The 21,738-nt window shown below is 37.1% G+C and overlaps 2 protein-coding genes and 2 long non-coding RNA genes across 5 annotated transcripts; 3 read left to right on the top strand and 1 right to left on the bottom strand.

The window, feature by feature from the left end:
* The first annotated feature begins 6,385 nt into the window (after positions 1-6,385).
* Positions 6,386-10,907, top strand: LOC109238314 (pentatricopeptide repeat-containing protein At5g56310). The gene is made up of 3 exons (XM_019404749.1): positions 6,386-8,348; positions 8,775-9,001; positions 10,820-10,907. Exon 1 carries the CDS (start codon positions 6,508-6,510, stop codon positions 8,221-8,223), a length of 1,716 nt encoding a protein of 571 aa, XP_019260294.1. The 5' UTR covers positions 6,386-6,507; the 3' UTR covers positions 8,224-8,348; positions 8,775-9,001; positions 10,820-10,907.
* LOC109238313 (kinesin-like protein KIN-14T) lies at positions 9,575-21,472 on the bottom strand. 2 transcript variants are annotated; one of them, XM_019404747.1, is made up of 11 exons: positions 21,202-21,472; positions 20,776-20,859; positions 20,480-20,635; positions 17,814-17,920; positions 16,764-16,948; positions 16,159-16,320; positions 15,568-15,783; positions 15,366-15,403; positions 13,072-13,199; positions 10,404-11,778; positions 9,575-10,210 (listed from the first exon to the last, which is right to left on the bottom strand). In XM_019404747.1, the coding sequence occupies exons 1-11, from the start codon at positions 21,470-21,472 to the stop codon at positions 10,095-10,097; spliced, it is 2,838 nt and encodes a 945-aa protein (XP_019260292.1). In that variant the 3' UTR covers positions 9,575-10,094. The 2 variants fall into 2 exon arrangements, with proteins under 2 accessions (XP_019260292.1, XP_019260293.1); XM_019404748.1 differs by having other exon boundaries at positions 20,776-20,847.
* Positions 13,206-16,757, top strand: LOC109238315. The gene is made up of 3 exons (XR_002069728.1): positions 13,206-14,260; positions 15,165-15,228; positions 16,664-16,757. It is a non-coding gene; the product is annotated as an uncharacterized LOC109238315 (long non-coding RNA).
* On the top strand, positions 16,898-21,420 carry LOC109238316. The gene is made up of 3 exons (XR_002069729.1): positions 16,898-16,955; positions 17,782-17,944; positions 21,347-21,420. It is a non-coding gene; the product is annotated as an uncharacterized LOC109238316 (long non-coding RNA).
* Positions 21,473-21,738: the final 266 nt, after the last annotated feature.

Raw genomic sequence — 21,738 nt, 5'->3', positions numbered from 1 at the left:
ACTTCAAGTGAGTTAGTTCAATCCCCTAAAATTGCAAATTGCAGAGAATGACTAGTTCTTCAGAATTAGGGTGTAAGTTTGTCGAAATGATTTTCTTCCTGAAGGTTTCGAATCATTACGTTCTTGCGTTAGAACATCAAACTCATAGTTGGTCCGTTGGTATAGTTTGCTTTTATCATCCAGAACGATTCAACCCCTGCATCCGCCCCTTATTCTATCTTACAGAGCGTGTCTGAGGATTTACTCCCTTGAGTGTGTCTAATCTCACACATAAACGACATTGCAAATTGAATGGGTGATTTCGTGTTGGCCTCAGGAGCCTCCGATCCTGAGGTTGAAGGTCTTGGTTAATACATCCAAATTTAGGAAAGATAAAATTACTGTGATTGTAAAGTAGATTTTGTAATAATCTTTAGGAGAAGGATATTTGGGAAATCCATCATTTGTAGAACATGTGTGAGAATAATATACGATTCTTCCTTTGAGTCTTTGAATATAGGAAAAGATACTCAAATTTTAATTAATAGGTAGAAGTGATTTTACTGGGTTGTTGTTGTTGTAGGTAGAAGTGATTCTTTTTGTATTACAGTTAATAAAATATATTATAAAGCTCCGAAGTTTTTTATTTACACTAAGTCCCCTCATCCTCCCCCTTCTCCCTCTTTTTCCTCCTCCTCCTCCTCCTCCTCCTCCCGTTGCTCCTCCTGGAAACAATTTGGACAGATGTCAAACATTTTCTAGATGTGTGAAACACTTGAAGAGATGTTTCGTCACGCCCCAAATCCAGGGAGGCGAGACCGGCACCCGGTGCAACATATATGACTGCTTAGGCCGAGAAGGACAACTGAATAATGTTTTGTAATATCTTAGGCTGGCAAGACCATAACTTATGAAAATATGAGGAATAAACAACTAATCTCAACTGAATGGGAAGCAACCCAAAATATGTATGTGCATATACTATTGGATCGAATAATAGTTCCAATAGTGAATTTTTTTACCAGGAGCTCACAATTTGGAACAAGCTTAGCTTAATAAGTGGAAAAAGTTAGCACAATCATTTCTAACTTTTTTGCAGAATCAGTCGAAACAAGTCCACAAGATGACAACAAAAACAGAAAGAATGTTTTTCTTCCTATAAATATCTGACTTTGAATTGATAGAGAATATCAGTTTCTCAAGAATATTGCTCTTTGTTTTCAAATTCCCAGCTACTCTTGCCTTCCTTTACACCTAATAATGAAGTAAAATTCTAACGGTATGCCGATAGTTGTGAAGAGTAAGCATATTTGTTCCAGCAATGGAGACATTCAGCATGAAGTTAGCTCAATTCTTTGAATAAGTTAACATTGGCTGTTATTTTTAATTTTTCAAAATTCAGTTGTAACAAGTCCAAAAGTTAGCAATAAAAGAAGAAGGAAGCTGTAGTTTTCTTATTATGAATATCCGACCTTGAATGACAAAATAAGATGGCCGAGATGATATGATGGGATGCCCTCAGAGGCCTGATGATGTTATGAAACATGTACCTATGCACGACATGACATTCATACGCATATGCATGACACTATAATTATTTCATGAATTACAGAGTTATCTAGGCTTACAGGTTGAGTCATTTACTCTATATTTCTTCCATGTCTGTTATGTACTTATTTATGTGCCTTACATACTCGGTACATTATTCGTACTGATGTCTCTTTTGCTTGAAGAAGCTGTGTTTCATGCCCGCAGGTCCCGATAGACAGGTCGAGAGCCCTCAGAGTAGGCTACCAGCTCTGCGAAAGATGTTGGTGCGCTCCATTTGCTTCGGAGTTGCTTGTTTGGTTAGTATGATTTAGACGTGTATTGTTTGGTATGATGGGACTCTGTCCCGAACTTTATGAAAATTATGGGTTCTTAGAGACTTATAGACAGATGTCATGTACGTAAAAGATTGTATGGCCCTATCGGCCTATGTTCAATATACGAGTGGTTATTTTGGTCTTATAGGCTCGTATATCTTATGTATAAGTTGGTATCACATGTTGTATTCTACTTATCTCACGGAAGCCTTCCGGCTCAGTTATCTATGATAGTATGACATGAAAAGATGTGTTATGTTGGTACTCGGTTGAGTAAGATACCGGATGCCCGTCGCGGCCCATCGGTTTGGGTCGTGACATTAGGTATGCTCAAATACATATAGAAGAAGGAAATTATTATCTTACACAACAAGAAAAGCCCCTAAATTGAGCTTACTTCAGCTTGAAGGAATCCAAAAATCAACTACAACAAGAAAAGAATAAGCTTATATGAGCACTACGATCTTCCTGAATGAAGAATTACCTCAAAACTTTGGTGGGATTTGCTCGAATGATAGGGAGATGCTTTGGGAGAATTTAAGGAGCTTAAGGTTTTGTTTTGGATGAAAAATGAGGTGGGGGAAAGGGCTTCCCCGCCTTATAGCATCAAAAATAATCTCCACCGCTAATGTGTGTCCCAATGGGACTACTTGTGCAATCCGGCTAAGACACAGATATTTCCCTATTCCGAAGTCGTATCGGCGAACAATTTAATGCGTTAGAAACTAGACTCGTAGACCTTCAACTTGGTTGATATAATGCCATAACTCCAAGTATTTTGGAGGAGTATCTTAGTGACACCAGACCAAATTTCAGTAAACTTATGAACATAACTTGCGATAACTTTTGTCGACTTTTGTTTTATAACTTGCTTGATTTTAACACTTAAACATACGACTATTAAACGATTCAAATACTTCATATGAGGACCTTCTTATCATGTTAAGCACTCCTAGTATTACCTAAAAGTACGGATTATAACACCAGCCTGTACCTCCAATGCACAGTCCGTAAGTCACTCCATAAGATGGAAATTTGCGAAAATTTACTCGGTTTGATTAATTTAACCTTTAACCCTTTCGAAACTTACTAAAGATAGTCATAATCACTTATAAACTTAGGAATAGCCTAGCTCTCCGAGCTTACGATGACTAACTCACGACATAGCTTAACGTATGAAAAATGCAGGGTGTAACATATTTCTAATATTTTCAAAATGTTTGGATCATCTAGGAGATATTTGAGACATTCTTTGAGATGTTTCAAACATCTCGAAAGATGTTTCAAATGTAAACATCCTGAAGATGTTTCAATGTCCCGAAACATCTCTAGGGTTGTTTGCAGAATTCTCACTTCATCAAATATCACCAATTTTTTACCTTTTCGCTCACATTTCAAATAACTAGAGAAAATAAAGAACAAAAATATCCATGAAGATGTTGCAAGCATCCCTAAAGATGTTTCAAACACCTCTCCGGATTTATGTATAATTCTCACTTCTTCAAATTCCAATCATTTTTTCACTTTTTCTCTCATTGTCAAACTACTAGAAAGAAGAGAAAAAAGAAGAAAGGAAGAGGAAGAAAAAGAAAATAAAATAGGGAAGGAGAAGAAGGCGAAGAATCAGCATCAACAATAGCCGAACGAGAAGAGGAGAAGGAAGAAGAAAAATAGGAGGAGGAGGGGGAGGAGGAAGAAGAAAATGAAAATTTTGAATAAAGTTGTTGTTTAACCTAAATTTGGATTGTAAAGTTTAAACAATAAAATTTGTATAAAAGGCCTTAGACAATTTATTGAGTTCACCTGAGTTGATCTTTATTAATATGAGATGAACAATATAGACAAAAGCAATTAAACAAAAGGGAAAAAGTTTCTTATTGATGATTCTTAACGTAGATCAGTGGCTTGTTATAGCTGAATGAGAATAATAATTTTTGGTATAGTAAGATACAATATTCAATCAGGTCCTATACAGATGAGGGATGAGGGTTAGTTATACTCTTACATTACGTAACCATTTCCCTGATTTTCCGCCTAGCCGTTACTGACATTATCTGCATTTAACGCGAATCTTACCTGTTACATTTATATAAGGCATAACTGGCGGGTGCAATCATAAACGAATCTCGCATATATCGGAGTCTAGTATTGTCAGGTGAATATTTATCCGAATTCTTGAAGTTTTTTACTATGTCAACTCCGTAATTTTCCTTATTCGGAGCATGTCGTGTCATTCCGGATATGATGTCCACATCTTAGGTCTTCAGCTCTATGGACCAGTGACAAATCCAGGAATTTAGTATCGCGGATGCTCACTCGAAAAAAACTCTAAAAGAAGAGAAAGGAGGAGTTTAATTGTGTTGTAGGAGACAAGGGTGATTGTCTGTTTTGGAAAAGTAAAAAAAATTCGAAAAAGACAAAGGAAAAAAAATTCTGTTTTGGGAAGAGGTGCCCTGGAAGTGTGAAAAAGAGTTAAAAGAAATAGGGAAAAAAAAGTTAAATGAAAAGCTCGTAAAGAAAAATGAAAAGGAAAACAAAAGGCTGGAAAACAATAACTTTTGAGAGGTCTCGATCCCCAACGCTAGGGTCGAGCATTCTACTACTTCCCAGACCAACTGCGCCATTTGACTTTTCCATTGATGGTTCACTTTTCATCTTATATCATTTTTCTAAGTAACCTAGGGGTATGTATAACATCCAAATCAAGAGTAACGGGTGCTCGAGCACCCTTAAGACACAACGTAGATCCGCCCCTACTAGGGACTAAAGATAACCGGAGACCCGAATGGGAAATACTTGCCATCTATCATGTATCTAGCCAGCCACGTTTATAGTTTTATTTTACCAATATGCAGTAATAGGTATTTGAAAATTTTAGAAATTTTAATATCTATCACAAGTTTTTAATATAATAATTTAACCCCAATTCAGCTAATTAAGTGCAATTATCATTGACTTAGATCAATGTCCCCTCACTCGAACTGTCTTTTTGCACCTAATAGCGACGAGAGAGTGATTTTATGGCGTGCCTCACATAACTGACCTTAATTGTGTGAGGCCTCTTTTTATCTCACACATTTGTGGACCCATATCTTACATATTTGGGTCCATAAAATTCTAGGACCACAAAATTATGAGACAGAAAAGAGACCTTAGACAATCAGTCTCAGTTGTGTATAAAATTAATACCTCCTCGCGTCTCGTCAATCATTACAATGTTGTCTTCAAATAACATGCATCATGGTACCTCTCCTTGGATGTGGCACGTCAGTACGTCCATCTCCAGGGCAAACAAAAAAGGACTGATTGCCGATAGTCAACATCTTAACCCCCAACTCTTACGCTTTGTCTTTAGTCAAGGCTCCCTACTTGATTTTAGGTTGGCCATACGCCACCCTCTTTCTCCTCTTCCTCGTGATCTTAAGGTCCATGACCAGGAGCCTATGAAGGGTCGTGAGGTTCTCACTCGAGACGATCTTGCAATCCGTGACCTTTATCGGATTTTCAATAGAGTAGATAATCAATCTAGGTCCTGGCCATTGAGCTCCGGAAGGTAACCAAGTGTTCTACCTTCTTCGAAAAATTCAAGTTCTCTATCACCAATTCAAATGCTCTAGCAAAATCCATCAATGAAGTTCTTCATCTGTTTCTACCTCCAAAACCGAAGCCACTATGCACATTATCATAACCCATAGACGTTGCTCCAATGTGGCCGTTGAAATCTCCTCCAATGAAAAGCTTCTCAGTGTGTTGTATCCCGCGCACCATCTCATCCAAATCCTCCTAGATGCGTACGCACTGATTATATTCAAAATAAATCCACCAACAACTAGCTTAATAGTCATCAGCCTATCATTCACTCTCCTAACCTCCACCACTAATACCCAGAGGTCCTTATTAACCACAATACCTAACCCGTTCCTCTCCCCTCCCCCACTCCCAAAATACCATAGTTTAAGCTCGTCCACATCCCGTACCTTAGCTCCTACCCATCTAGTCTCCTAGACACAAACTATGTTAATCTTCCTCTTCCGGAGAATCTTCGCTAACTCTATAGATTTCCCAGTCAAAGTTCCTATGTTCCAAGACACAAACTATATTAATCTTCCTCTTCCGGAGAATATTCGCTAACTCTATAGACTTCCCAATCATGTTCCTATGTTCTAAGACCCAACTCTCAGCCTGATGGCTTCCTTATCCCTCTTACCCCCTTGCCCCCTCCACTCCCTCCCTCGCAATGAACCCCCCCTCCCTCGAGGACAAGACCTTACCCTATCATCATCCACCAAAAGCCACTATCATCTAGGGGACACCACGCAAGTCCTATCCCAAAACAAGCGACAGATTTACCAATAAAAAAAATCATCGAAACATAATCTACAACTAACGGTCACAAAAAACAGGCAGAACTTTTACACAGTCTATTCTAAGTTTTTGATATTATAATCTAACCCCAAGTCAACTAATTAAGTGCAATTATCATTGACTTAGATCAATCCCCTCACTCGAAGTGTCCTTTTCCGCACCTACTAGTCTCGGGATACGTCCATTCATGCACCTAAACAAGTCACAATTTCCCCCGTATGTGCTTGTGGCTTTAATTATTTGAACTTTGGCACAAAATTGCAAGAAATGGAGTGAAGGCGCTAAACCAAACAAGCAAATGCTGTGCTCATTTTACCGAGCATCCTCTAAAATTCTTCACCCTCTACTGAAGCCCAACTCCAATAACTTCCATTGCAACTACCACAACTCCCCTCTCCAAACATCCCCATTCGACATAGAAGACTCACTTTTAGCTTTGCTCAAAAAATGTTCACACAAAAATCACATTTATCAAACCCATGGCTTCATGCTACATCGTGCTTTAGATCAAGACAACTTCCTTTTAAGCCAATTCTTACATACATGTTCCTCCCTGGGCTTTGTCAATTATGCTTGTTCAGTTTTCACTTCGAACCCCAACCCAAACATTTATCTTTACAACACTATGATCAGTGTTTTCTCTAAACAACAATATTTATTAAAAGATGCAATTCTCCTTTATAAACAAGCTCGAGCCATTGGCTTATATCATGATACTTACTCTATCCCTTTTGTGTTGAATGCTGTAACTTGTCTTAGCACCGGCAGTCAAATACACTGTGAGGCTATTATAACCGGATTGAATAATGACATACACGTGGCAAGCGCGGTTGTACGGATGTATTCTGCTTTTGGGTGCGTCTCGGATGCACGTAAGGTGTTTGATGAAATATGCGACAGAGATGTGGGGTTGTGGAACGCCATTATAACGGGTTATGTTAAGGCTCGTGATATGGATACTGCGAAGTACTTGTTTGATAATATGCGAGAGAAGAATGTTGTTTCTTGGACTACCATAATTGCGGGGTATGCTCGGGGGAATCAGTTTTCTCAAGCTATTGGTGTTTTCCGTGAAATGACAAGTGCAGAAGTTGGTGTCAAGCCTGATGAGGTAACAATGCTAGCTGTGCTTTCTGCTTGTGCCCACTTGGGTGAGCTTGAGTTGGGCGAACAGATGCATAGTTATATTATAAAACACAGGTTACGCAGAACTGTGCCGCTTAACAATTCCCTTATTGATATGTATGCAAAGTCGGGGAATGTGAAGAAGGCAGTAGAATTGTTTGAGAGCATGGAAACAAGGAGTATTGTTTCTTGGTCAACAATGATTTCTGCATTGGCTGTCAATGGGTATGGAAAAGAAGCGCTTAATATGTTTTCTCGAATGGAAATGGTTGGAATTAGGCCGAACAGTATCACCTTAATAGCAGTACTATCTGCATGTAGCCATGCAGGTCTTGTGGAGGAGGGCAGATTGTATTTTAAGATAATGGAAGAAAAATATGGTATTATTCCTGACATCAGACACTATGGTTGCATGGTCGATCTTTTAGGGCGTGCTGGTTACCTCGATGAGGCTGCAAACGTAATTAAAACGATGCCCTTTGAAGCAAATGCAGCGATCTGGGGATCACTTCTTGCTGCAGCCAGGAAGCAACGTCATGTTGAACTTGGGGAGAAAGCTCTGCAGCATCTAGCTGAAGTGGAACCACATAACAGTGGGAATTATTCCCTTGTGTCCAATACATATGCTGCTCTTGGTAGGTGGAGTGAAGCTAGGGTAGCAAGAAAGATCATGAGGGACACAGGTATCAAAAAGTTGCCAGGCGGTAGCTTCATCAAGGTGAAAAACAGAGTTTATTACTTCTATTCAGGAGACAGATCACATTTTCAGTGCGAGAGGATATACAGAATTCTATCACAGTTGAACAAGGTATCCAAGATGGTACTGCATGAAGATTGCGGCTATGAAGAGCTGCTTGATGCTGATAACCTATACGAGGATCACTTATAAGACAAGGGGTAGAATTTTGTATTAACTAGACAGACTGTTTCAAGGACCATTAGCTTCAGAATATCAACTGATGTGCAGCAGCTTTAAGTGTACCTAAATGTGAAGTAGAACTTCAGAAGAACACAGTAAGATCTTCATAGCACTTGACATTAAATAGAACAAAATGTATTATGTAAATGTAATTAGTACCACTATTCTTTCTTGTTCCGTTCCAACCCCCACTTCGAATCTAGTGTTGGTGACTGGTACCCGATTCACCAAGTTAGCGGAGTCACTAAGCTAGTGATATATCATGCTTAAAGGATAACAAATTAGCTTTCTTTTTGAATTATGTTTCAGCTGGTTGTTGAATTTTTGAGAGTGAATAATGACTTTTCTCCCATCTCTGCTTTCGCTTCCAATCCTCCACTGAAGATTCTCCCACGAATGGAGCTTTCTTTTATTAAATTCTCTAATACAGCTCAAAGAACCCAAAGAATATTCATACTTTTAGCATTTTAATCATTCTGGTTCTTATCCCTCTTTACCACCTTTTAATTGGTACTCTGCAGATTTGGTAACCCATCCATCTGAATTATGACCTACATACTATGCTAAGGAGCAGAAGACAAAAATTAAAGAGCCTGAGACATGTGATATCTTCATTGGATAATGGGTTCAAAATCTTGATGCTCCATGCACCAACACGACCTGTTTGCGGTCCACGAGCACCAAAATTGTTTGAAGCACAAAAGACCTGATATTGACTGCTTGAATTGGAGTTGGAAGCCTAATGCTTGTGAGCTTCCCATTTTCAACCTTTTCAGTTTTTAGATATGGTCAGGAACAAGTCATTGGCACTTCTCGTTGAATCAGTTGGAAGAAACTAGATGCAGTCCTTGATATGTCTCTTAATCTCTGCAATTCTTGTCAATTTTGCTTAAAGTTTTTCGTTTTCTTTTGGATGCACACATCCTGCTGATATATGTTAATTACTGCTTTAGAGTTTACCTTAATTTCGTACTTATAAACAAAATAGTTTACCTTAGTTTCGTGAAGCTCTAGTATGGATTAGCTAGTTGGGTGCACTTAGCTTGTTTCTGATTGCATATTAAAGGGTTAATAGAAGATTTTGTCTACCTCAGGCTAGACATGTCTCAGGATTTAGGTGAAATTTCATGTGAGACAGCATTGATGGGTCAACGTGTATTGTTTTCCACACCTCCTCGCATGTGGCAATAATACAGCTCCAGCATAGATCAAATTGGACAGTTAGAGCTATGTTACAGAATAAGGGCGTATTGGGTAACGACAAGGGGTTTTTGTTGCCAACTTCTAATAGATTATATAATTGAACAAAAGTCAATAGTTCAGGGGCAAACTTGGACCTTTCCTTTTCTTTAGTGTATTTGATACTTAAGAATACTAATACAAACTAGTAAGGTGCATCTTGGACAATATCTAGGTGTTCCAAAGAGTTGAATATACTATTAAACATCTTGGGATCAAATTTTTGGCACATGTACATATTGACCTTTCACCCTGATTTGAAGAATCATGAGAATTGAGATGGCACTTAAAAGAACCACCACACATAAAGACATGTTAATGCCTTGTTCCCTTCCATATGTAATTCCTGCATTATCAACAGTTTGAGTTGGGGAATGAGATTCTAACCTCACAGTTGCCTCGCAGCCAATGGGCATCTCTTTTTTATTTTCTTACTTTTTTACAACTGAGAAATCTATGAGTGCCAGTGTTGCACGAATGTAGCCTCAAAGTTGCCTAGCGGCCGTTGGGCATCTCTCTGTCTCTTCATTAACTACATCGCCGAGTTTTCGTAAGGCGAACTCAAACGTGCATCAGGTCTTGGCATGTGATAAGCAGGTTGATTAGAGAGCCAGAGCATAGAAGAAGTCATGCCCAAGACCTAGGCTTGCAAATCCCAATGCAACAAGAATGCTGCTAAATAAGATTTGTACTTTTGGTTTCAAAAGATTAAGGAATCCTGTTGCAGATGCAATTTAAGAAAATCATAAGACAAAAAGAAAAACAAAGAAGAAAATCATAAGAATGAACATAAACTTAGTTTACGCTGAAGATAAAAACACAAGAAGGCAATGGTCTCCGTCCTCTTGTTTATTGCAAAAAAACTTATACTAACTGGATGAACAAGTAAAGATGGGATCTCAAAGTCTTACCTCTGGTTCTGGTATTGTTAAGTAATTTGGGATCAAGGTAATAATCTATTTGATTTGCTTTGCAAATGGACAAAGCACTAGGAGATCTGAGCCCATAGTGGCAGGGCTTTATTCCTCCTGTAAAGCATCCTGAGACATGCATATTCTCGAAGTTACTTTCTTCTTCCATTTTGAGCATTTGTTCATAATTTGGTTTCTTCTTTGAACTAGAGGGACTCTCTATCAGGCCTATGCTATGGCTGTTGACCGTAGATGCTGACATATTATATCTTTCTTGATATGCAATGTCTGGCATAATCAGTTTAAGATCATTAAAATCGTCAGGTGCACTAAAATTGCTGCATTCACTGACCTCAGTTGTTGAATCAAATACTCGACCTTGTGTTCCATTCATGGTTATTTCATCAATATTGCAGGCTGGAGGTGCAGGATATGACTTCTCATAATCGATAAAGCGCTTCGAAATTGCATGAGACACATTAGCTTCTGCTTCTAACTCGGAGCTCAAATCCATATGATTCTCCATATTAGCTGATTTTGCATCTTGATGGTTCGCGATTCTTTTTCTCAAACCCTTGCCTGGGACCTGTTCATCATGTAAATCATGTGCCATCCTGCCTCTGGCCCTTGCTTTCATCTCTGGAATTGGTATCGCAAGAATTCTTTTGTTCTTATGAGTGCACCTATTTGTATTTGATTCATACTTGTGAAGTTGAAGCCAATTATCAACCTTTGAGTGGTTTTGGGTTGATACTTTTTCCATTGTATTTGCATGGTTCTCCCTGCTGGGTCTCAGATTAAACATTTTATGCTTTGAATCTCTTTCTGATAAATTGTGTTTCGTAAAAACTGCCACCTTTATGTCACTATCAGATGTGTCATGGCTGAATTCTGTCTCATTATCTGCACTGAATTTCGTATTTGGACCAACAAGGCAGCTAGTTCTGGAAATACTGCTCTCTGAATAACATTCTGATGTTTCTTCTACGGGAAAAGCCACAGGCTTGGCACAGTGGAAGGATCTTTTTCCTTTTCTAGGAGGAAGCAATGCTCTACTCTTTAAGACTTGGTTTTCTACTCCAGCATTTCCTGATTTACTTCGGCTACAAACAGTAGGCCTCATAAATCTGGGGAAGTCTGCTAAATGGTTAACTGTGACACTATCTTTTAGAAATCTCATGTTAGAGCCTAGCCCCTCAATGCATACATCTGAGAGATCCGCTAGTTCAGTTGAATTGGTTGATATCACTGTAAGCTTTCCTAGTTTCTCATTCAGCTTTTTGATTTCTTGTGTTACATCTTTGCGGTTGTTCTCAATTTGCTTCATCTTCTGCAGCAGATTATTTATTGCAAGTTCCTTTTCTTCCTTCACTTCCTGTAATTCCAAATGTCACATTTGCTTATAAATATGGAGAAGCACTGATGGGAGAGCAGGAGGTAAGAAAGCCAAATTTTTATCTTTTGGACAAACAGGCCTAACTTATGCCTTCATCATGGCATGTCATGTATAAAGATTATACTTGGTAAATCAGGAAATTCCTCTTGCGCTCATGTCATGAGCGTGCTTCTTGAAGCATCAAACATTATTGTAGTAATACATCAAAAAAACATCAAAATTTCTTTAACTGAGATTATATAATCACTAACTTTATTGAGAAGTTGTTAAATGATCACTAGTTTTGTTCTGAACTCTACTTAGCTTCTTTTTTCATTCACCATTGTCTCCCTGTTTCTCTGCAAAACGCTTTGGCTTAATAACTTAACTTGCAAGGAATATTTACAGGCCTAGTGCCTTTTCCACTAATGTTTATGCAACACTTTTGAAAAATGCAGGTCCATCCGATCTAAAAGCTCAAGCTATTAGTGACTCTGCAACTTTACTTTCTTATAATGCCAAGTGAAAGTGCTTATAGTTCAACTATAACTTGGTATTGCTCATCTCAACCAATATTACCCCCTAACATCTGTACCTAGCAATCTGTTCCATTCCTGTCAAATTTGTCATTACACTTTACCTAAAAGTTCCATTGATCTTAGGATAGAAGAGAACTTAGCCCAGATAAATGGGGGTATATTGAACACATATTATAAGCAAATAAGCATCTCTCCTCTCCTGCAGTTTAAGTATTAATTAGGTGATTTCTTCCTATCTGTCCAAGCCTTGATGGATAGAGTTACTTGGTACCTGTGCTAGTGGGAGATAGCAGGTACCTGGTTGAATTAGTTGAGGTGCGCGCAAGCTGTCTAGGACACCACGTTTATAAAAAGAAAGTATTAGACCAGGTGGAGCCAAATGTACTGACAGTAAGCATATCGATTATGAAGATGTTGGTCTATGCTCTTTCGTGTTTGAAATTTAAATCAGTAAACAATCTTATTTATATTGATGCCATTAATGATGGGTCATCATTGGCCTAGATTTCGCATTCCTAATAAGGTTGTTTGTGGTTGTGATTTCAGCAAGTATATTTTGTGTCGAAGCAGATGTTCACCGTTTCAACATTTCCATTGTTTTTTGTCAGTCGGGACGATATTTTGAACTAGTCATTAACAATTAATTACATGACAGGAAATGAAAAGAGATATGTTGTATCATGTATGTAGTAATAATGTGAAGAAGTTGCACAGATTCCAATATTAGGCTCAGTTGATTGTTTCAGTGACTTACTGATGATTCTTCATTTCTTAGTTGAATCCTTTTAACTCGTGTTGCAAAATTTAATGTACACAATGTCTCGCACAAATCTTCTTCTCGGGGACTGACATGAACAAGCATTAGCGTTTTCGAATCATCACCTGGATATTAAAACAACACATTACGTTCTGGCATAATTGGTGTGATATATATCATAAAAAGGAGTGAAAAAAATGTGAAATCTGCAGTTGTCTAGATTTTGCATGTTTGGCAATTAAATGAAACCTTCCACGAGAATGTGGTGAACAAGATTAACTTCTAAATGCTGGTATGGAAAGTATTTGTTGACAGTTCCAATAAGTATGAAAAATATTCAACAGGAAAAATCTTCTAAAAACTTATTCAGTTCAAGTTACTATAACAACCAGGAACTTCAAAGAAATTGGGATGTTTTGTTTCCCCATGTTATACATCTTCCAATGGTGCTTTAACACTGATTGGTGCTGGTCCAGAGGTCTCCCTTATTAGGTTCATGCTATTGGTTGCTGCTTCTGATATGAAATAGAAGACTAACAAGAACATATGTAATATGTATGTACAAGCATCTCAATCCCTTCATCCTCAAATATTGGAAGTTGAGTATCCTGATAAAAGGCTTTCCCTTAAGTTTCCTTACTCCCTTTCCATCCTACAAGCTGTACTTACAGCTTGATTTGACTGTAGCAAAAGGTGTGGTTTACAGATTTATTGATTTATTTGTTTATGTAGGTGAGGAGTGGTGTCACATTCCAAGCCTTTGCTTAACCCTATTGTTTTAATCCACATTGTGAAATTCTTTAAGCTAACTAAATGTCTAAAACAGCTGGCAAAATCGCATATCACTGAAAATATCAGTTATCACTTCTTCTTTGTTTCATTTCTAATTCATTCTCAGCCATCTAGTTCTCTCTCTCTCTCTCTCTCTCTCTCTCTCTCTCTCTCTCTCTCTCTCTCTCTCTCTCTGTTTCTGGAATCTGCTTTTCCTTGTAGTGTTTACCTCACCTATTCAGAATGAAAGCCTCCACTTACCCTTTTTCCTTTTGCAGTTTAAGACAATAAAATTTATAACTGGACACTCAAATGGTTTAGCTATGCAGATTTTGAATAGATGTGTCTGACTCACCATTTATGAGAATGATGTCCACAAGAAAGGCCGGTAGATTGATTAAACAACTCCCATAAAGTAAGTCTTCCTCATGCTTCCTATGTGACTGTATACTTGTAAGAAGTCAATTGTGAACATTTGCATACTCTTCAATGTGCTTTACTTCAGAGGAGACTACATGATGTCGTTCTTGTTTTAGTCCATGAATGCAGGAAATTTTTGGGGTTGAATTAAAGTAGGTCTCCTGTTTCAGTTTGACATTCATTAAAGAGCTTAATAATGCAAATCTAGTTACATCCCGCTCCTTGAATAACATAATCTAACACACCTCATTTGAATTCTTAGCGTTCCTTCACTTTAGTGTACCACCTACTCTATCAAAGTTCACAGAATGTAGGTAAGCTGTGGACAATATACGAATGCTTTACCAAAGCATAATGGTTATTTTTATTTATATATCTATTTATTTTGGTCAGGAACAGTTATCTATCCATGTTCCATTTCTTATTCATCTAATTATTGTTAACAAAGGAGAAAGTGCTTTGGCAGAGGGCCCCCTGACTTATATGCATTGTCTGGGAGCAGTTCATGGCTAAACATATGAGTTTGGACCTATTAATGTGATGAGCCCTCAATCGATCAATAGTTGATTCCTCCTCCATCACCCAAATCTCCTATTGATGCATGAACATTAGTAGGTATATCACTAGAATTTTAGCATTTAACATTACCATAACAGAAAAGTTTTACCCTCACTTGTTTTAACAGCCTAACTGACAAACCATGCAGCCTTTATAGTAGCAACCACTGAAAATTTGCATCAGGACTTGCTGGAGAGGCCATTGGCACCTGCTTATTACTTATTAACCTCTCCCTCTGTTTACCATTAGAGTGTTTTTTGGGTTATTTCATCCTAAGTTGCTACTATAAGCATAACCAGATATGCAGCACAGTAATTCTTGTTCTGTTTTTGCTGATGAAGAGCTCAAACGAGAATTTTATATTCAACCTTCAAGATCCGCTACTTGAAGAAACCAGTGTGTAAGGTAGTGTACATCCATTTCAGTTTCATCTATAATGCCAATTTGCAGATCACATGATATTCAACATGCAAAATACTTAGGGCTCTTAGCATAAGTCAAGCAGTCTGTCAAATGAACATTCAGTTAAGACGCATACTTACCTAGGGAATCTTTAAGAACTTGTGTCAGCTTGCTATTCCTGTAAACAGTAAACACTTGGATCAGGATTAGTTTTGAGTTAATGATCAAACTTCTATGATTAAGCGCCACCTTCAGCTATTACCGAATCTATCAGCTTGGATTCTCATTCAATTGATTCCTTGAGTCAGGAATTGGTATCTAATACCATGTTTGTTGACTTACCTGTAAGGAATGTGGCGCCTTTTACTTTGAAGGGCGTGGATGACATCTCCGAGGGAAGAAAGGGAAAGATTAATTGCTTTTCCTTCTTCAAATCTTCTCCCCAGTGCTTTTGTTTTTAGGACACGTTCACTTCCTCCAAGGTCGATCATCCACAGTTTGTTTGTTAACCTTCTTCGTTCGCTGGCACTTAAACTGGAAACTGATATGCGAATCATGCTGTATGGAGCGGACAGAAAATCTATTTAGATTTTTTTTAATTGATGTAATTTGTTCATTGATGGCATCAAGAAGATGCAGTAGTACAAAAGATAATACAACAAAAAAATTGAGTCAGCTCTAATACAACAAAAGGCTAATCTAAGACCAAGGTGCTGACAAAGTTCAAGAAGTTAAGAATCTATTAAGAGTTTAGAAACCTTTGAGATTTGCAATCTAGATTATTTAGAGTTATCCTTCAACACCTGGAGCAAATTCAAGATAGCCACATAGACATATCTTTATCAGGTTCATTTTATCAGTCATTTAGCTGGCCTTAAAACGAATTAAATACCTTTCTACTTAACATTTTTGTATCAAAATGAATTGATTTACCAGTGAGATCTGCTTGATGTTCGGTTGGAATTTGTGGAAGCAGTGGATCTGAAACCACATCCTAACTTGTACAGTCTCATGGCTTGGTTGAAGTCATTTACTTGGATGGTCACAAGGTTTTCAATCTCGATCTCTCCATTGGGATGTGTTTGAATTGAGAGACTGCATGTAGAAAACTTGCTTTAAATGAGAAAGCTCTAACCTCTCCCAGAAAGTAGGAAGTGGATGAAAATCTAAGTATTGATCATCAATTAACCTGATCGTTCATAGTAAATGTGTATCTGATCATCTGAGGTTTCGATATATGAACATGGTCTGGAACATTTTTAGTGAGCATTTATGAAAACCTGCCATTCTGTATGGCTTAACTTCATGTTTTAATATTAGCAGATTAGGTAACTGAAACATTTCCTAAGATGTCTATGCATGTGGATTCATTCAAGTTATCAACAAATAAGCATAAGATCATTCTGGAGTTCTTATTGTATCATTACTTGCTGAACAGGACCAGGTCTAGCAGATCCATCAAAATAGATAGTTCAATCAGAAAAGCATGCAAGCTGTGCAACCTTACAGCAGACTACCAGGTTAGTTCTGTGACTTACCATGGTGGTAAAGGGAACATTGACTTTGTTGTCTGACTATGAGGAATGAGGAGATCTTTTAGATATCCCATGTATATTTCCAGCATACTGAAGCTGAAGAGGAATGCATGGTTACTGTCTGCCGCATGCTTAAAGAGCGCCTCAATCGCACGGGGCACAACCCCTGGAAACTCCTCCGTGCCTTCCTGGCAGGTATAGTTACCAAAATCATCATACTTAGCAAATGCAACAATATGCTTTCCGAAATTTTATACTGGACTCTCTCTAGATATCACTTGTTAATTTTCCTCTCCGGTTCTCATTTAACTTTGTGCTAGAAGTTGAGTAAAATCCTAAGGGGTTGTTCCGTATAAGAGTAAAAGCCTAAGGGGTTGTTCCGTGTACAGTTTAGTTATGCAGAGTTATAATGCATGGATTGTTTATGTTTGGAAAATAATTTAGACATTTATCTGATGATTAACAGTGCAGGGATTGCTATACGTTGAATAATTGTACATAGCTTGTGACATAGGGATTGCTGATTGCCTAGTTTATAAGGGTATTTTTGTTTTCGGATACTTTTATATATGTATTCTAATCCCACCTTCTATCTCTATATAAATTAATATATAGATTCCCGTATAAGTTATATCATAGTTTCTAATACGACATTTGGTTTCCGAGATTAAGCTCCACATAGCTTTGCAAAGTTCACTATTGAAACCAAACACTGTATTAGTCATACAGAGATTGTATTAGTTATGTAGGAGTTTATACAGAGAAACAAACACAGTAGAAGTTATACATAATTTTATGTGGAGATTACTTTTTCTTATACTTCATACTTATATAATTTTATGTGGAGATTAACTTTTCTTATACTTCAAACCAAATGGCCCCGGTGTTTAATACAATTCTAGCAGATAAACTGCACTCCGAATGATGAGCATGCAATAATTCTTGTATATCATGAGTGCCATTTTATGGCAGAATGCTTTTTCATACTGGCTGAAATGATCTGCTTTGCTTGCTAAATCAGAAGTCAATCGAAGCATAGGTAGTTGAACATACCATTGTGAATGTTTTCCCTGTGCCCGTCTGCCCATAAGCAAATATGCATGCGTTATAGCCATCCAGAGCAGACTTGATTATTGGTTCAATTTCTGAAAAGACCTCACCTGCCGTAGCAAAGAAGCAATCAGGTTTGTATTTCTCCAGTTAGTCATTGAACCAGAGAAGTTATCAATCAATTCCCTTTTTTTTGTTTCATATTGTTATTAAATCTGATTTTGTGTTAAATTCAATCTCTTCAAAGTTTCTTTGTTCTTAAAATTTGCGCTTTGAAGAAAATCAAGAAATGTAGTCTATGTTCCTGGGTTAGAGCATGAAAATGAAAATGATATTTCTTCGTTCTTTTAAAAATAGAAGTGAGGAATAGCTTACTAACTAAGTTAATTTTTTGAATCCAATAGGACTAAAGTTCAATTCTCCTATTTGTTGTGGGAGACAATTCTTGAATCTACATCTTGACTCTAAACAGGACTTATTATCCGAATACATCATTATCTTATGGATAAGGTCAAATATCTGCCTAATACTGGATTCTAACCAATGAGGGTTAAAGTAACATAAGGGTATGGCTTCTTCTTGAGAATACACGTGAAATATGATTTAGGCCATAACATTTCCTACGAAATATGCATTTGAGTAGGAAATGGATTTTTGGTGTCTGAAACTATCTCCATTTCATCTCCCTATCAGAAAAATTGTACATGATTGAGGGTTGATGTACACAATGGATTTTACTCAATCCCTCTTAATTAAAATTTAATGGACGGACTAACAATCCACTATGAAGAACAATATGTTTGTGGATTTGGATCCTAAATAATGTTGTCCACGGGACCCCCTTTATTGGTGAAGCTTTCATATTGCAAATGGTAAAGATGTGATCAAAGTTGTTCCCTTAGTTTCTTAAGAGTGTTCATAGAGGTGAAAGTTAGGATTACTTCTTTGCCAGGATTACATGGCTAAGTGGATTCTCGTTGAAATGTGCTTTAGCATCTGAGGGTTTCAGGTGTCCGATCATTTTTAAAGATGACTTCTCAAAATTGATGGATTTTGGTCCTTTATGCCCTCGACCAGGTGTACCTATTCTACTTCAATGGTACATGCATCTCCTAAAAGCTTCTCTACATCATCAAATTTAACCATAATTCATGAGGAGTATCTTCCTCAAGTTATTTGATTGTAGAGGAAAAACTTCTGCTAGTGGTTTCATAGAGCAGAGCTTTCTTATACTAAGTGACTAGTTAGGAACTATTGATGTTCACTTTAATATTTTCAACCTCAAGCTTCTGAAATACCAGTGTGAGCCTCTGTTCCACTCTTTACTAATGTTTCCCCCGTTTGTGTTTGTGAGACAGCCAGTCTGGAACAGGTGAATCTGTTTTTCTTGTTTATTGGGGATTTCACTGCGAATCATGACAACTATGTTTAGGAGCAACCAATCATAAGGGTTGTCAGATCATTTCTTTGAAAAAGGTCCTAATTATGACTCCCTCTTTTACTGAAACATCGTAAGAAAATGAAAATCTTATTTCTAGGATCATTTTACATTTCAATTTGAATTAGGAATTTTGAGATCTAATCATTTCTTACCAAAATATGCATTTGATCATATATGTATAATTTATTTCAATAAATAATGTAGAAGAAGGTGATATCATATCAAAGGCGCTGCCTTCTCTATTGATGGGCTTTATTTGCATCTTCTAAGTGAAACTCCAGCACACAGTATCGCAGTTTCACCTGTAGGGAATTTTCGAATTCCAACATAATGTGCCAAAGTTTCAGTTGAAAAATCTTTGAAAGAGTATTCATTCTTGGAGTTCTTCCGTATCTTAGGTAGGAGTCCAAACTCGTGTGAAAGAAGTGAATAAACACTACTCCCTTCGTTTCAATTTAGATGATGTAGTTTGACTCGACACGGAGTTTAGAAAAAAGAAGACTTTTAAAACTTGTGGTCAATAAAGCTTAAGACGGTAAAAGCTTTGTGGGATCATGACATTTGACTGGTTACAAAAGCTTTTCATTAAAGGTAAAATGAAGAATTCAAAGTTGAATTATTTTCAATTTTAGAAATGTATCATTTATTTTGGAACAGATTAAAAAGGAAAGTATCTCATCTAATTTGAAATAAAGGGAGTAACAAATTTTTGAAGTATCGGTTAAACTCAATAGCAGGGGCTAAAAGTGGTTATTTTCCTATTTCTCCCTTGTTGGGGTTAGGTTACTTTTTTAAATTTAAGATCATTTGGGATTAGATTATATAGGTTGGATGGAATTTAAAATGGCATATCAAAGAACAATGTACTGTTTATTTGCAACACAATGTTGACTACTTTAAGGTGGAGGTATTATAGTCTAACTTTATTTTATTAAAGATATAAACAGGTCAGTTCTGCACAAATGGTTAAACCATGGACAAATGTTAATTACAACGTGAAAGTATCACTTTCGTGCAAATCTCCCCAAGCCCTTTGGTCAACTACCCAACCTAAAAAATGGAAGAGGTCACAGTTTAGTTCCTAGTATCAAAATTTGATCCTATTTATTGGTTTGCTTATCACTACAGATTAGACAGACTTCCTTACTTTCTATTTAAGTATGTAATTGGACTAAATAATTACATAAATAAATAAATACATATAAATAAGAAGAAAGACACAGAGTACCTTGTGAGGAAGAAGGATGGAAAACCTTGTCAAAGCTATATATTTTGGACTTATGGTCTGGCAAATTTATGAGCACTTCATTTGATCCCAAAGCTGCAACTGGCTGTTTAGTGGCAATGCTAATGGGTCTTATCCGACAAAATACACGAATATTCCCTGTCAGGTGTAATGTTTCATAATAAAGATTTAATTAATATATTTGACAATATAATTTTTAATTTATCTAATAAAACTGCTGTACGAAGCATTAATGGAGGGAAGTACGTGATCATTGACATGTAAAAATTGATGTATACCTTTCAAGTCCAGGAGCTCATTGAGAACTTGTCTCCTCTGAATGTTCAGTTTCTTAATGCAAGCATCTAAGACTGCAAGTTCATCTGAGATGTGATATATGCAGAAAATTAAAATAATACATCAGAGAAGGATTTAAATTTTACAGAAAACATCTGTTGTTATAGAACTATAATTGTAACCATACATGAATTTGTTGAGACATACTTATAATTAAGTAATTAGAAGTGTATTCTCCCTACAGTTTAAATTTTTAAATGATATGATCACATATTTTAACAGAGTGTCACATAAATCAAGAGGTCTATGGATTCAAGGTATGTGTTTGAACTATTAAGAAAACAAATCACACCGACACATGAGTATTGAAAGTGTGCTCTCTCTGACCACTAAAAGATAAGATAATCACACTCCTCAGCAGAACTTACCTTTAATCTTTGAAATGGCAGCGTTTGGTTCGTCATTATTGCTACAATTTTCGCATGTCTTGTTACCATCTAGTACTTCCTGTTTCTCTGCTTTTCTTTCTTCTTCTTTATCATCTCTCACACAACCAGATGGCTGTGGCTGCAGGGTCTTGATTATGCCACGGACTGAATCCACCCAATTACAAGTTAGGTCTGTCTTCATTCCCATGAGAGAATGAATTGATTCACTAAGAGAATCAAAGGATCTCTCAGAATACTCCATGCTTTTCATATTTCCAGGAGGCAACTAATAGAAGTGCGCAGTATGGAAGAAATTAGGCACTAAACTGAGATATAGTAGGCTTATCGCTTAGGACGGTCAGACTTATCACTGGAAGACTTACTGAAGAGCTTAGTGCAAGGAAGACGGAGCAATGATTGAGTTTGCTTATCAGCCTCCTCATCACTCTATACATTCAACAAAATGATGTATTTGATGTTTAACCGGCGATGATTGAAGAGCTTTTTCATAATAATTCTGAAGACTGCTCCTAAAGC

This window comes from Nicotiana attenuata, unplaced genomic scaffold (genome assembly GCF_001879085.1).
Source record: "Nicotiana attenuata strain UT unplaced genomic scaffold, NIATTr2, whole genome shotgun sequence".
Classification (NCBI taxonomy): Eukaryota; Viridiplantae; Streptophyta; class Magnoliopsida; order Solanales; family Solanaceae; genus Nicotiana; species Nicotiana attenuata.
Note: the sequence above shows the minus strand (reverse complement) of the source record. Positions and strands in the feature narration are given on the sequence as shown.

What these genes read in the sequence shown, in the direction of transcription:
- LOC109238314 (XM_019404749.1), top strand. Translation starts at nt 6,508, where the DNA reads ATGCTGTGCTCATTTTACCGAGCATCCTCTAAAATTCTTCACCCTCTA.
- LOC109238313 (XM_019404747.1), bottom strand. Translation starts at nt 21,472, where the DNA reads ATGAAAAGCATGGAGTATTCTGAGAGATCCTTTGATTCTCTTAGTGAA. An exon ending in TGAGCTCCTGGACTTGAAAG is followed by an intron (nt 20,636 to 20,775) that starts GTATACATCAAT and finishes TACACCTGACAG; the next exon opens with GGAATATTCGTGTATTTTGT. An exon ending in AGTTCTTAAAGATTCCCTAG is followed by an intron (nt 13,200 to 15,365) that starts GTAAGTATGCGT and finishes TTTAATATCCAG; the next exon opens with GTGATGATTCGAAAACGCTA.